We start from the raw sequence: 17,249 nt of genomic DNA on the forward strand, positions 1-17,249 counted from the left end.
GGGAGATAGTGGGAGGAACTCCAATTAACCAAAATATTTAGTAGGAAGAGGGAATAATGTTTTGCTTAGCTGATTTTCTACTTCATTGTCAGCCATAATGAAAAGATTTTTCATTTCAGTCTTTGTAGAAAATCTTTCTCAAATACTTTTGTCAATATTCCTTTCATATAAAAACAATCTAACAAACTAATAAAACTTTCATGTTTTAGAAATCAGTTCCATCATTCTGAGTATCAGTAGTGATTACTGCTGAGGACAGAGAACTGGGCTAAAGATAAGCTAACTTATACATCATATTCCAGAAATGGGCTGCTTTAATACTTTTTTTTTTTTTGACACTCCAAGTTATTTATAGAAGAATTTCAAACAGAATGTAAAATATACACAGTTCAGAGTTTCCTTTGATACAGTATGTAGTATTTTATAAGTTAAAAATCGAGAATGCATGGAAATCAGCATTGTTCTAGACATAGAATTGGTATGTTCGTCAAAGCATTACCAAATTATCAGGTCCCTGATACCGGCTTATTTTCTTGGTATCTGGCTCTTCTCACAAGAAGACTGTTTAAATAAAAGATACTCTGGTAACTGACGATTGATCCTTGTTTTTGTTAAAGTTTAACTGTAACAGGTAAGTAGAGGAAAAACATATACATATGTAAGTTGATCATTTAAAATTATCCACGTATCCCAAGTATACTCTTCTGGAAACACAGAACTAATCCTAGTTTCTGAAAGAGAATATTGATCAATCAATTTTCATTAAGTTTCAACCTTCATCTCATTATTATTCTGGTATTTGGACCCTTTCAAATAAGAATTTATTTCTTTCAGAAAGAAGATTTCATCTCTTAACAAAATCACAATTACAGGAAGTTTCCTTGTCTGGGTTTTGGTTTGGAGTTTGGGTTTGTTTTTCACTTAAGGATAATGTTGAACTACGTCACCACAAGAACGCCTCATGTGCACTGGTTTCTGTGTTAGGCATTTAAATACATATTGCCTCTAACTTAAAAAACAACCTGCCAAATAGATAAGTCCCACTTAAACAGTGCCACGTTAGATCTCAGTTTAATAACTTCCCCAAGGTCAAACAATTACTGCGTGGCAGAAGAAATCTGATTTCAAAGCCTACAGTCTTTCCATTAGGTTGTTTTTATTACAAATTATCCATGAAGATACTTAATGACATTGTTATAATCTAGACAGCAACTCATCTGCATCTATTTTCTCTTCAAATAAGGCTTTGTGATAGCATAAAATTCTAATGCCTATGAACACATTAAAGGTAAGAAAACTGTCTTTAAATCAAGCAACTTATTACAGTTTCCTGCTGGGCAAAGCAAGCTCATAGTGAAATCTTCAGTAAAGCTTTCTTTTTCTAATGAAAGCCTTTGAGCACACTGCATGCTTTCAATGTAACATAAAGAAGGAAATGCAAAATGTGTTGTGAAATAATACCAAAAGAAGTTCAAAAGCTAGAATACAATTTTCTAAAGGTTAAAAAAAAAAAGTCTCCTAAGCATTTAAAATACGTGGTGTAGTCCCCGGTTTACAGAGCTTACACTCCACTTTCTAGAGAGTTTAGCAGAGTGCTGAACCTAATGCAAGTGCTCAGAGAATAAGTGATTAAGAAGCTCTAAAAATTAGATGTATGATAATAAGATCTCATTCACAGACTCCTGAGGAATCAGGCTTATATGGCAATTTTTAAGGAAGCTGAAGACCTATACTTTTAAGCACTGAAACATTTTGGTTGTAAATCTTTCCAAACTAGATTATACATCTCACTGCTTTTTTGAAAAGAATATTTTGAATAAAACATTTTCTTGATGACTGCAATGGACATCTGTTTTGGCTGCCTAGCATCCATTCTCCCTTCTTCTGCTAACAGCACCAGATTTTCTCTGCAAAAGCTACCCGGCCCCACTCTCAGGCTATAGAATCCAGGTGGCACGGAACAGGCCCGCACACACATACATACCCCCTCATCACCCAATCAACATCTCAGAGCAACCCCCTCCCTCTAAAAATCTTGGTGACTGATTCATAGATCAGTCATGACCCAAACTGGGCCTAGTGCAACCAGCCCTGTGACTACTACTCAAAATAATGTAAGACCCTCTTTTTTTTTTCATTTGGGTGACTAAATTGGTAGACTATAAACTTGGGTTGTCAGCAGCCATGGTTGCCATTGTATAGGAAGCACCTGAACCCAACATAGGAGACACAAAACCAAGAGACAAAAGAGACAACAAATTTCTGAAAAGGTAAGTAGAACACCTAGACTCAGCAAAACCAAAAGCCCATATTACCACTACACTTCTCAGTATTGAGAAGCAATAAGTCCCCTCTATTGCGAGATTTCAAGCCAGATTTCATTGGGCTTCTGCCATTTAGGATAAAAAGAATCCTAATAAAACAATGTCACCAACACGATCACTAAGCATGCTGAACAATGTAATAAAAAAAATTTTTTTTTAAATCCTCAGAGCAAACCAAAGCACACAGGGCATAAGCCAAAGGCTTTCCCAGGAATAAAAGATGTTAAGTTTAAATGCATGGATTCTGAGAAATCTACTTTGGCTAGTTACTTTTACTTCCCATTTTTCAGCTGTGTTAGATCAATAACAACTGCTGAGCAGCAGACTTCTGGGCAGACATGAACTCTTGACTTAAACAAAAATAATATAATTTAAAATAACAGCTCCTTAAGTACAAACCTAACCCAAAAAATGTACAAGAACTACAAGAGAAAAACTACAAAACTCAGATGAATGAAATCAAAGAACTAAATAAGGGGCACCTGAGTGGCTCACTCACTTCAGCATCTGCCGTCGGCTCAAGTCACGATCTGGGAGTTCCGTATCGAGCTCCCACATCAGGCTCCCTGTTGAGTCTGCTGCTCCCTCTGCCCCTCACCCCGCTCATATTCTGTCTCTCACTCTGCCTCTAAAATAAAATAAAATAAAGAACTAAATAAATGGAGAAATACAGAGGCCCTGGATGACACAGTGGGTTGAGCACCCAACTCTTGGTTTCATCCCAGATCATGATCTCAGGGTCATGAGATCGAGCTCCGCATCAGGCTCCATGCTCAGTATGGAGTCGACCTGAGATTCTCTCTCCCTCTACCTCTGCCCATCCTGCTCATGTTCTCTCTTGCTCTATGCCTCTAAAATAATAAATCTTTAAAAAAAAGAAAAGGAGAAATATTACATATCCATAAATAAGGACACTCCGTAATGTCAAGATGACAGTGCTTTGTAAGTTGATCTATAGACACAATACAATCACATCCAAAACGTCAGCAAGTTATGTTGTGGATATTGACAAACGGACTCTAAAGCATATGGAGGGCAAAAGACCCAGAAGAATGAACACAGTATTAGGAAGAACAAACGTGGAAGGACACTGACTTCAAAACTGACTATAAAGCTACAGTAACCAACCCAGGACCATCCTGGTGAAAGAACAGACAGTTAGCAAATCCAATAACAGACCCCTATGTAGTTAGTAACTGATCTTTGCCCAAGAGCAAGACAGTCTTTGTAACAAATGCTGCTGGAATAACCGAACACCCATATGCAGTCAAGCGAATGTACACACAGACCTTCCTTATACCCTTCACCAAAATCATAACAGATCATAGATCAAAATATAAAACATAAAAGTATAAAACTCCTAGAGATGACCCTGGCATGGAAATGTCTTTAGATACACCACCACACATACGATCCAAGAAAGAACCGACAATCTGGACTTCTATTAAAAATAAAAACTTCAGGGTGCCTGGGTGGCTCAGTAGTTGATAAGCATCTGCCTTCAGCTCGGGTCATGAACCCAGGGTCCTGGGATGGAGTCCTGCATCAGGCTCCCTGCTCAGTGGGGAGTTTGCCTCTCCCTCTCCCTCAGACTGCTGCTCCCCCTGCTTGAGCTCACACTCTCTGTCAACTAAATAAATAAAATCTTTTTAAAACAAACAAATAAATAAATACTTCTGATCTATCAGAGACAGTGTCAAGAGAATGAGAGGACAGGCTACAAACTGGGAGCAAATATTTGCAAAAGACACGTTTGATAAAGGACTGCTACCCAAACTATACAATGAACTCTTAAAGCTCAATAAGAAAACAACCCAATTAAAAAAAAAAAAAAAAATGGGCCAAAGATCTTGACACCTCCCCAAACGAGATATACAGATGGCAAATCAGAATATGAAAAAAATGTTCCACATATGTCATCAGGGAGATGCAAATTAAAACGAGATGCCCCTACATACATATTAGAATGACCGAAATCCCGAACACTTAGAACACCAAATGCTGGTGAGGATATGGAGCTGCAGGAACTCTCACTCACTGCTAGCAGGAATATAAAATGGCAGGGCTACTCTGGAAGACAGCTGGCAGTTTCTCAAAAAACTAAACATACTCTTGCCATCCGGCAATCACATCCTCAGTATTTACCCAAAGGAGCTAAAAACTTAGATCCACCAAACACCTGCCCATGGATGTTTACAGCAGCTTTACTCGTAATTGCCAAAACCTGGAAGGAACCAAGATGCCTTTCAGTAGGTGAATGGGCAAACTCGTACATCCGGATAATGCAGTATGTTTAAGAACTAAAAAGAAATGAGCCATGAAAAGACAAGGAATAACCAAACACACATACACACACAAAACCATAAATGCATACTGCTGAGGAAAAACAGCCCACTTGAGAAGGCTAGATACTGTAGGATACCAGCTACATGACACTCTGGAAAAGGCAAAATCATGGAGACAATAAAAAGATCAGTGGTTGCCAGGGGGCTGGGGGTGAATGAAGGGATAAACAGGCAGAACACAGAGGCTCTTTGGGGCACTGAAAAATATTCTATATAATACTATAAATGGATACATGTTATCATACGTTTGTCTAAAACCAAAGGACACACAACACCACGACATAAACAGTGGACTCTGGGTGGTTATGATGTGTCAGCACAGGGTCACTGATATTAACAAGTGTGCCCTCTGGTTAGGCATGTTGACACTGGGTGAGGCTGTGCATGCCTGGAGCAAAAGCATATATATGGGAAATCTCTGTATGTTCCTCTCTATTTTGCAGTGAACCTGAATCTTCTCTAAAATATCTTTTTAAAAAAATGACAAGTAACAGCTCCCACTTACTAGGAACTTTCCATGTCCCATGCACTCTGCATTACTATGTAATCTATCAACTAAATGAAGGAGATACTATTAAGGACTCCATTTTATAGTTGACAGAATGAGACTCAAATTGTCATTCTGAGGGAACTAAAATACAGATCAACAAACTCACTGCTCACACGAATTTTATGGTTTAGTGAGTCAGTGAATTGCTGGTCTACCTGGAGGGTTAGGGCCTTAAAAACACCATGAACCACAAATACAGCAAGAACCACCACACTGCCATGAATTACCAAAAATCATGAGACTCTCCTATATTGTAATTTATACCCAGATGGCCCCTAAATTGCACACTTCAGGAAGAAATCTGGAATCAGCTTCAAATAACTAAACATGAAGAAAATATATGGCTCACTTTCTGTTACTTTTTAAGAACAGCAATTCGAAGTCATTCTACATAACCAATTTAGAGCATCAGCATAGTGTAATAAAAAGCACAAGCTTCAAGGAAAGATACGCAATTAAGGTAAAATTCAAAATGTGATCTCTGTAGGAATACAGAGGGACTTCAAAGACACAAAATGTTCTATTTCCTAAGTTGAGTAGTGCGTATGTGCATTTTCGTTTATTCTTTAAGCGGTGCATACACATATAATTTGTGTTATAGTTTCATAAACTGTTTTAAAGAATATAGTCAGAGTAGACCTCAAATCCCAACTCTGCCTTTGGGCGAGTTGTTTCCCATCTCTAAGCTTTGATCACTCATACTCATTGAGGGCCTACAGTATGCCAGGTACTGTTCTAGCTGCTGGAATTTCAGGCACAAGAAAGAGGTCATTTCTACCTTAGTGGAACCCTGTTTTTCTTACCTAGATAACTGAGCCCACTACCTCTTACTTCATTAGGTGATGAGCAAAGGCTTTATTACAATGAGCTTTCCTTGGGCTTAACTATAGTTTAAAGAAATGCTCTAACAATCCTACAACATAAGGCACATTACAATTCTCAAAAGCTTAAAAGCTTAAAAAGTTCAGTGAGGGGAACCTGGGTGGCTCAGTCATTAAACAGCTGACTTCGGCTCAGGTCATGATCTCAGGGTCCTGGGATCAAGCCCAGTGTCAGGCTCCACATTCAGTGGGGAGTCTGCTTGTCCCTCTCCCCTTGCCTTTCCCCTGACCCTGCTCAGGCTCACTCACTCACTCACTCTCAAATACATAAAAATCTTAAAAAAAAAAAAAAATGAGGTTTCATGCCTCTATTCCAAATAAGTGATTTTCAAGTGGCCATGTCAAGTACTCAGAGTCAGGAAAAATTAATTTTTAAGTAATCCATGTCTTTTGAGTGAGTGGTAATTTGTCCCTACACTACTGCAAATTATGTTCATACCTTAATACTCCATAAAGTGGATTCACTTTCACTAGAAAAATCCAAGGATGTAAAAGAAGAAAAATAAAGAAAAGCTAAAGTATCATGCTGACTCATTTAAAAGGAAAAAAAAAAAAAACCTATAAGAAATCCTTGTACTGTTCATGAATGAAAACTGCCTCTCCCCTGATTTTCTACATAAGCCTGATTTTTCTTCCCTCACAATGTCTGATTTTTCTAACTACTGCATGTGCAGGTAATATTAGCCAGTACTTTTCAGGATGATGCCATAAGAATGAAGTTAAAATCCTGAATCAACAACTCAATGGTTGTACCATCTGGGCAAACAAATGAACCTTTTCGAGCCTCAGGTTCCTCAAAAATATGACCCATTTTAAAAGGGCCATACATTAACAATATGAGAACAATACTAAGGAAAGTGTAACAATATTAAGAAAAGTGACTGAAATATAATAAGGACTCAATAAAAGTTAGCCACTTTATCACCATTCTTCAAGAGTTTGCTGTGACTATATTACTGAAAAGAAGATAATAAATTTGGTTAATACCTCTAATATTTTAATCCGAAGTAAAACAACTCTCAAAGGACTTCCCCCCACCCTCCATCCCAACTTCTAAAGAAACAGCATACATTTTTTTAAAATTTTTAAGATCTTATTTGAGAGAGAGAGAGAGTAGAAGGGAGCACAAGATGGGGGGGAAGTACAGAGGAAGAAGCAGACTCCACACTGAGCAGAGACTGAGATCATGACCTGAGCCAAAGGCAGCCACCCAGGCATGCTGTTTTTATTTTTAGACCAATGTTTTATTTTTTTTTAAGATTTTATTTATTTGACAAAGATCACAAGTAGGCAGAGAGGCAGGCAGAGAGCGGGGAGTGGGGGGGAAGCAGGCTCCCCGTGGAGCAGAGAGCCCAATGCGGGCCTTGATCCCAGGACCCTGGGATCATGACCTGAGCTAAAGGCAGAGGCTTAACACGCTGAGCCACCCAGGCATGCTAGATCAATGTTTTAAAACTATCTAGTCACACTGACTATCCACTGTGGTCACAGATCCAAGTAACGTTCATAGAATTAGAGACCTGCAAAGTGAAAGCTCAGATTCAGAATATAACAGATCTGGCTCTCAATCCCATCCATTTTGGCTGAGACTTGCTTTTCTTCATGATACTGTGGATCCAGAAATGTGAACGGCTATTTAAGAGAGATTTGAAAGCCAGGGTGTTTGCGTGCTTAAGTTACTGATCATAGCTGAAAACCACAGCTAACTGAAGCATCATGTCATAAGCATTCCTTCCAGAGCTCTCACAACAGATTCTTCACTGGACTATCCACTTCTTGCTACCAAGTGGCCACTGGCTATGGCAGTAGAACACTGGGCAGGGAACGGACACCGGAGAAAGCAGGTAGGCAGAACGGCCTCAAGACCCTGATGCTGCTAGCCACTCTCTTGGTCAGCTACACAGCTGCCCAAGCAGGGAGCCCACGCAGGCTCCGAGATGCCAGCTATAATGACACCCTTGTGCTGCAAATGCATTCCAGAATTTCAGCATGGCCAGTACCATCTGATCACAGGACCAGCACGCTCATTGACCTTGTGAGAGCACCCTCTTCCAAGACCTTCAGTCAGACAGGCTAAACTCAGCTCTGGGAGCTTTCCCAACTCAAGACGACCTTCTTCGTTTTCTGGGGTCCCCAAGTAAAGGTGGGTTCTTGAGCAAAGACATAAATCAGAGCACACAAAATGGAATGTGGCCAAAAAGCATAAAAGTTAAGAACAAAGTAGGTCAAGTATCTGCTTGAAATGTTACAACTTCTTTATAAAAATCACATACCGAAGTAACAAGTACTATACACAGTGATGTTAGCCGGCATTATTTACAATAGGAGAACTCTGGAAACAATTTAAAGATCCGACTGTAAGTAAATATCATATAAATATCATAAATATGATGTAATAATTCATAGCAAATGAAATTATTTTCACAAAGCTGTATAATAATTTTTGGAAAAGCTTAATGATTTGGGGGAGACCAGCAAGGAAAACATACATAGAGCACAAGTTCAGGGAAAAGTATGTTTATATTTACATATATATTTATATAAATGCTTTATTTTCACACACTGACACACAAAAAACTACAAGGAAATAAATATACCAAAATATTAATAGTGTATCACCAAGTGATGATTTTTCTCTTTGTAATTTTTCAAAAACTTTTAAATTGTATACATACTCAAAACAAGGTACTAAAAATTTAAATAGGAAAAAAAACAAAAACACAAACCAGGATAATTTGTCAATATGTACTCAAATAACTTGAGAAAATTTAGTTTTTTTTTTAAATGTACAATGAGAATATAACACACCACAGTATAAGAAAAATTGTAAGAATGAAACTCCCACAGAAGTTTATAGAACAAAATGTATACTAAATCCTCCAATTAAAGACCCGTAAAGTAGTTTCAGTGCTTTCTAACCCACCTTCTCACAGCAGGGAATTAATCCTTCAGGGGGATGCAAACCAACTTCAAAGAGAAGATTATGCCCAGACACTAGTACTGTATAGTGTAAGGTTTATACCTAAGTTTGCTCAGATACTTTGTCAGGGATCAGAGATGCAGATCCAAGGAACAAAGACTAATCTTAAGACAGATTCCTTGCAATCATTTAAAAAGACAAAAATAATGTATTCAATAATAGCCAAAAAAAGGCAAATATAATAAGTTTTATTAAAAACAAGAAGGTTGTAGAAGTAGACAAAAGATACCTAAAATCAAACACTAAGTGACAGCTTATTCCCTGGTAACTCAGAAATCTCCGAAACTCCCAAAGAAAACCAGAGGCACCGCAAGTTATTTGTGTACCCAAATCTTACTGGCAAGATGTTTCTAAGGTGTCCCATTCAAATGTGTCCAAGGTCCTGATGCACTAAGTGGAGCTGACAGATCACATATCCCTTCCAGGGAGGTCACAGAATGTTCTCAAGTACAGTAAGTACACAGTGCACTTATAATACATGTCTTCAGTAAGGGAGACATTAAAAGCAATTGAGGGAAAAATATTTCTAACATCTAGTAATTTTTTTTTAAGATTTTACTTATTTATTTGAAAGAGAACAAGAGAGAACAAGCAGGGGTAGGAGCAGAGGGAGAGGGGGAAGCAGGCTCCCCACTGAGCAGCAAGCAGATGCGGGGGCTCGATCCCAGGACTCTTGGATCATGACCCGAGCTGAAGGCAGAAGCTTAACCAACAGAGCCACCCAGGCACTCCTACAGTCTAGTAATACTTCTCACTGGCCTGTTTCACATCTGTCATCTTTTTGTGAGGTGACTTTTTTTTTTTTTTGTATGATTTAAAAGTACCTGATTGTTTTATTTTTTTCTAAGACTTCATTTTTTAAGTAACCAATACACCCGGCATGGGGCTTGAACTTAGAACTCAGAGATCAAGAGTCACATACTCTACCAAATGACCCAGTCAGGTGCTCCTAGGAGTACCTGATCATTTTCTGAAAGCATTTTAAGTAAAGGAGTAGCAGACCCCAGTAATTCAGATTTAGTTTCCCAACTGTTTCCTTGGTTTGGGTTTTGGTTTTGGTTTTTTTCAAGTAGGCTCCATACCCAAGGGAGGCTTGAACTCACAACCCTGAGATCAAGAGTTGCATGTTCTACAGACTGAGCCCATCAGGTGCCCCCAATTAGTTTCCCAATTTTTTAAATTAGCTAATCATCTAAATGAAAACTAGAATCCTTACTAGATTAAAGACCTAAATGTGAAAGGCAAAGCTATACATTTCTTAGAGGAAATTATCTTCATAACTGTGGGGTAAGAAAATGCTGGTCCATTGTACTATATCATAATTGAGAAGTTATGATCAAAGTTAACATAAAGAGGGTAAAAGACAAACCACAGAGTGGAAGAAGACATTTGTAATACATACAATAAGATAATCAGTATCCATAATATAAGCTTACAAATCAATGAGGGGGTAAAAAAAAGGTAGAAAACTCAATAAGAAAAATGAGCCAAGAGACTTGAAAATCACTTTAAAAAACAAGCCATTCAAGAGGCCAATAAGCAGAAGGTGCTTGGTCTCATTAGTTATCAGGAAAATGCAAATAAAAACAAGGACATACTCCTATATAACCATCAGGTTGACAAAAATCAACACATCTAACTGTACCAAGGACTGATGAAACTGTACAGCAGTAAGGACTATCAAACACTGCTGGAGGGAGTGTAGACAAGCACAATTTTGAAAAATAGCTTATCATGATCCAGTAATCAAGTATGGTACTATCCTAAGGAAAATACGTTTAAGTGCGCCAGGATTCACGTATGAAGAATGATTACGGTGGCATTGCTTGTAATAGCCCAAAACTGCAAACAACTTCAAGTGTTTTCAACAGAATGGATAAATTGTGATATAATCCTAGTGTATTACACAGTAATGAAAATGAATGACTACAGCTACACACAACATGAAGAACCCTTACAAACATAATCTTGAGCAAAAAAAATAGCAAAAGTACACAAAAAATAATTCTGTTTCTGTAAAATTCAGAAGCAAGCACTATATTGTATTTTTCAAGGAGGTAAGCTTAGGTCATAAAACTATAAAGAAAAACAAATGATTATCATAAAAGTCAGGATAGTAGTTCCCTCTCGGGAAAGGAAAAAGGCGAACTCTGGGGTGCCAACCAAACCCAACTCCAACACTTACAGGGCCTCAGAAAGAGTACACATAGAGGCCCTCATTCCATGTGTGTTAATACATAACAGATATGAAACAAGCTTACAAAATATAAATATCTTCTATCCTCCTATCATGAAAAACATACCTTTATAATTGCCTGGAAAGCCAGATTCATACAGGGAATTCTGGGATTCCCCAGAGTTCCATGCAGAAACATGGTGGTCCAGGGAGAACTGGCCACTGGTCCATCTCCCATCGTCCTCTTCTCCATCCCACACAGCCAAGGACCTCACACACAAGCATGCAGTCACCTCCACTCACAAGTCCAAGCTCCATTCCATATCCTACTCTCCACACACAACCACACTTAGGCCATCCCTTGTATAGACCAGCAGCCATGCCCACCCTCAGAAGTATGGGCCCCAGGAAAGGGACTCACACAGGCTCTGGAAACAAGCTCAGGGCCCTTCGGGCAGGAAATTCTGAGATCCTAGGTTTTTAAAGTATGGTCTACCATGGAAAGGTTCAGACTCTAAGCAGGCATGTCCCACAGGTCCCACAGACTCTGCACCATGGAAGAGGGCCAAAGCAGGGCCCACTAAAGCACAGGGCCAGGGGAGGGACCCTTCCTGCAGTAACAGTATTTCCTTACATCCAGGCAACATTGTATTTCCTAGTCTGGAGAGCAGTAACATGGGTACATGATCATTATTTGCTAAACTATAAATGTAAGTTCCATGTATTTTTTTTTTTTTTTTGCACAAATAAGGGATAGACATCACGTGCCTGTTTGTATGATACACAGTAACAGAGAGACACCTGCCAACATTTCATAACCCAAATCTAATCATGAGGGTATGATCAGATCCAAATCTAGAGACCTTCTGCAAAACAACAGACCTAAATTCTTCAAAACATGTCTGTGATAAAAGGTAAAGAATGGCTGCAAAACTATTACTTAGTGAAAGAAACTAAATACATATGAAGCTGAATGGACTGCGTGATCCTGATGGATCAGAAAGGAAAATGCTGTAAAGGATACTATTGGCAAAACTGATTGAATTTAAACAGAACAACTGACATTATATCAACATTAAATTCTCTCCTTTCAATAACTGTACTAGAGTTACATATGAAAATTCTTGGGGGGGGGGCACTTGGGTGGCTCAGTGGGTTAAGCCTCTGCCTTTGGCTCAAGTCATGATCTCAGGGCCCTGGGATCAAGCCCCACATCAGGCTCTCTGCTCACCAGGGAGCCTACTTCACCCCTCTCTCTCTCTGCTTATCTCTCTGCCTACTTATGATCTCTATCTGTTTGTCAAATAAATTTTTAAAAATATATATTTTTAAAAAAAGAAAAAATTCTTAGGAGATATATTCTGAAATATGTAGCGGTGAAGGGTCGATATGTCTGCAATTTATTCTCAGACGACTCAAAAAATATGTATATACATACAGAATAATAAAGCATGTATGGCAAAAAAGGGTAACAACTGATGAACCTAAGGTAAGGGCATATGCACTTGACCATTCTTATAATTTTCATCTTTTAAAATATTTTCAAAATAAAAAGTTTTTATAATATACTAAAGGGTTATACAAGAAAGAAGTTGTCTAAAGAGCAGATGAATTAGATGACTGGGGTAAGATACTAAGACTTAGCATTTTGTTCACTCTTCCATCTTATTTGTAATTTTTTTTTTTAAGATTTTATTTATGTATTTGAGAGACAGCGCATGAACAGAGAGCGGAGTGGGAGAAAGAGAAGCAGACTCCCTGCTGAGCAGGGAGCCTGACGCAGGGCTTGATCCCGGGACTCTAGGATCATAATCAGTACCAAAGGCAGATGCCCAACCCACTGAGCCAGCCAGGTGCCCCACCTTATTTGTACTTTTCTAATTTTGTTCTTTTTCCCAAAAAAATTCCTTTTAACTTTGGGAGGAAAAAATATCCTCGAACACTGAAAGAGGTAGCAACCGTAAAAAAAGAAAAATTCTGTCCCTGAATTTGTCAAATCATAGCCATCATCAAATGGTTACTCTGTAAAGTAGGCCCTCAGAGGGGCTGCTGCCGGTATGCACCTAAGAACAGAGGCTTCCCAAGGCAACAGTTTACAGAGTAAGAGGGATAACGTAACACAGGTGCTAACGTTCCACATCTAGAATGACCATAAATTTATAATCTTCGTTAGATAACGCAGAAAGTGGCACACACAGTTATCTCACTTTCACTATTAAGAGAAATTCATTCAGGGGCACCTGGGTGACTCAGTGGGTTAAAGCCTGTCTTTGGCTCAGGTCATGACCCCAGGGTCCTGGGATCAAGCCCCACATCGGGCTTTCTGCTCAGCAGGGAGCCTGTTACCCGCCCCCCGCCCCCCCCCCCCCGCCCGCTGGCCTCTGCCTACTTGTGATCTCTGTCAAATAAATAGATAAAATCTTTGGAAAAAAAAAAAAGAGAGAGAGAGAGAGAGATTCATTCATTTAACAAATATTAGTGGCATCATGCAAAGCCCTGTGGATGACAAGGAGAGATGTGCCCAACACGGTCACAGCCCTAGAGGCGACAACTTAGCAGAGTAAAGAAGACTTGAACCAAAAATCTTAGTTATTCCACACAGTGGCCATGCGATTCCGGTAAATAATTTGACCAGAGATTCTATTTTCTCATAGGTATAATGGAGATGTCACCCAACTATCTTTAAAAGGTTGTATTGTAAGGATAAAATGTCCAACACCTAGGACAACAGAATAGATACTCCATAAAAGTAGCTATTTTATGAGTTTTACAGTCTAACATAATGAAACAGAAAATGTTGCACAGTCAGCTGAGAGCATAACTATCACTGGAATCCTGATTACTCCAAGTTTCTAATCCAAGTAAATTCACTTTCCCTAAACACCAAGTAATAGGCACAACTGTTTGTGTGTGTGGACCAACAGCGGCTCCTGACATACTTCTGGTAAATGCATCACTCCTAGTTAACAAGAAAAAGAATACTACGTTATAAGGTTATTTTTTTTCTTATTAACCAAGAAGGATTTTAGTTGAGAATATACTCAGTCTTTTCAAGATACTCTAACCTTAACTAAGACCCTGTTGTCCTACAATACATGTCTAAATCAGTCCAAAAGCTAAAGCCAGAGGAGGCTTTTCCTTGAACTAGCTTCCAACTTTTACCAGCAGACATAAAATTTACTACACTAAATCCATTTCAAACATCTTCTTCCAGTTGAGTGTCAGAGTTTTCCCTTTATATTATTTTGTAACCTAATTTTAAGCCTTCCTCATTAGCAAGGTGACAATATGTCATACTAAGCAGCTGGCTTTCAGATACAAACCAAACCCAATGATTACAGTGAATAGAACCATACTTCAAGCCTGATATAGTAGTGACTTGAATTGTTTGCTGCACTTATTCTCCATTCCTTAGGATGATGTGGAATAAAAGGGGAAGACAATTAAATATACTTAAAGATAAATCACTGTTTAGAATATTCACACATCCCATGTGCACAGCTCTCTCCACCTGATCTTAGCCAAAAGGCCAAGAGGCAATGTCCTGCACAGCTATATCATACAATAAATACACATCATAACAAAACATGCAAATACCTGAAAGAGTGCCACCCGTCCTCGGATAGGCCACTTCAACATAGACTTCAAACGTGGTCTCTGGGTTCTGCCTACAAAAGAAACAGACTGTGATTACTGACAAGGATAGAGGCAGTGTGGTATAGAACATGGGGCTGTGGTATAAGGCAGACCTTACTTAAAATCCTTGGCTCCACAACTTAATAGCTGCGGAGCTTTGGCCAAGTTACTCAACTTCTCTGAGCCATGCCTACCTAATCTATAAGATGAAAACACCCCGTCAGTTAAGCATCTGCCTTTTGCTCAGGTCATATCTCAGGGTCCTGGGATCAAGCTCCTTGTTGGGCTCCCTACTCAGTGGGGAGTCTGCTTCTCCCTCTCCCTCTGCCTGTACAACACCCCCCAAACCCGCCACCAATTGTGCTCCCTCTCTCTTCACTCAAATAAACAAAAACACTTAAGAAAAAAAAAAAAAGAAAACACCTAACCAGAAGAATTACCGTGAAACTTAAAACAGAAAAACTGTCCAGGTATAATGGCTGACAAATAATGGGCTATAGCCGTGATTATGATTTCACAGGAGTCAGGTTTTGAATTTACACAGCTGTACCTCCAAAGCCATAAGCAGAATTCTGAGGAAACTCAAACCAAGGCAACATTAGCATTAGCACAAAGTAGCTTCTCCCCCATAGTCCAGGATAAAACACATGATGCAGTCGGCTTGCTTATTTACAAGTTTTAAAGACTGAAACAGAGAAACAATATCCTAAACCACTAGGCTATTACAAAGACAGGATGCTAATCTAAATACAAGATACCGTTTCCACACAGGGGGCTTCATGGGTACTGGCAATGGCAAGTATATGACACTTCATTATTATATCCTTTTACCTCTTTATGCCATAAATATTTCATAATAAGCCTGAAAAAGATCACAGCACTAACAGAACATTAACAGTTGTTAATTCTGAATGATGAGAACATCGGGTTATATTAGCTTTGAGTTTTCTCTTTGATTCTGAAACTACAATAAAAAGGTATTTCCAGATTGACTGAAAATGGTTTAGAAGAAAATGTTATACTTTCAAAGGTCTGTAACGGAATTCTATTTTAAACCTGACAACAAGGCTCAGAAACTTTGAGTCACCCGAACAGATCTAACGGTTACTTTCAATCAAATAAATACCCTGAATTTGCCCAGCAGATTCCACTTCTCAAAATAAATCATTCATCTCATTTCGTCCTCATAATCCTATGAGGACAGGTAGATAGGTTATTATTCTCACCATACAGGTGAGGAACCTGAGGCAAAGAGATTCTATGTGACTTGGCGGCGGTGCCACAGCTAGTTAGAAACAAACACAGCTACAACCAGAATTCACCCTCCTGGGGCTCAAATTCTGTGCTTCATTGATTCTAAGATGAACTTTTTCCCCCACATTCCCACATCTCTTACAATCTATTGCATCTGACAATGCTAAATAGCAGCATTTTTTTTTCCTTGATAGTAATATACATAATGATACATTTTACAAATAATGGCATCTGAGATTCAATAAATAGGTTAATATTCCTTCTACTTCCTTAGGAGAAGAAAAATGTGTCCTTGTCAATCAGGAATCCATTTCTCTTGTGAAGGATCATCATTCCTTCCCTGAAGAGAAACTTAAGCTTTTGCTTTAAGTGAAAAGAGTTGACTGCTCTAAAGTTCAAGGTATTTACATACACCTTGTCAAATATAATTTTAAAAATCAGACAATAGGGGCGCCTGGGGGGCTCAGTCGTTAAGCTTCTGCCTTCGGCTCAGGTCATGATCCCAGGGTCCTGGGACCAAGCCCCACATCGGGCTCCCTGCTCAGTGGGAAGCCTGCTTCTCCCTCTCCCACACCACCTGCTTGTGTTCCCTGTCAATAAATAAATAAAACATTTTTTCTTTTTATTTAAAGATCTTATTTATTTATTTCCCAGACAGAGATCACAAGTAGGCAGAGAGGCAAGTAGAGAGAGAGAGAGGAGGAAACAGGCTCCCCGTTGAGCAGAGTCCGACATGGGGCTCGATCCCAGGACCCTGGGATCATGTCCTGAGCCGAAGGCAGAGGCTTAACCCTGAGCCACCCAGGCGCCCTAAATAAAACCTTTTAAAAAGAAAATCAGACAATAAAGTAGAATGTTTTACTTAATAGGCTAAATAAAACAAAGTAAATTGAAGTTTTAAAAAAGCCTTAAAATTTTTGTGTGTTTTCCCTGCAGGATGATACAAAAAGGTCTATCAAGTTAGCCTCCTTTGGTCACCAAACATTGTGGAAAATGTCTTATGGAAACACCCCTTTCGTTCAGATGATCTCAAAATAGAGTGTTCGATTGAAGACAGGAATGTTCTAAGGCTATTTAAAGAGCATCAGAAAGACTCCTTCTGA

General features: G+C 38.9%; 1 protein-coding gene across 16 annotated transcripts in view; it reads right to left on the reverse strand.

Moving 5' to 3' along the window:
- The window catches only part of DENND1A (DENN domain containing 1A), a 496,373-nt gene that overhangs the window by 440,529 nt on the left and 38,595 nt on the right, over positions 1–17,249 (reverse strand). For all 16 annotated transcript variants that reach the window (XM_082695480.1, XM_082695471.1, XM_082695477.1 and 13 more), the window contains exon 2: positions 14,854–14,924. In XM_082695480.1, the coding sequence (XP_082551606.1) occupies positions 14,854–14,895 (42 nt within the window). In that variant the 5' untranslated portion in view covers positions 14,896–14,924. The remainder of the gene's footprint in view (positions 1–14,853; positions 14,925–17,249) is intronic.

The sequence above is a fragment of the Mustela nivalis genome (genome assembly GCF_964662115.1).
Source record: "Mustela nivalis genome assembly, chromosome: 13".
In the NCBI taxonomy this organism is placed as follows: domain Eukaryota; kingdom Metazoa; phylum Chordata; class Mammalia; order Carnivora; family Mustelidae; genus Mustela; species Mustela nivalis.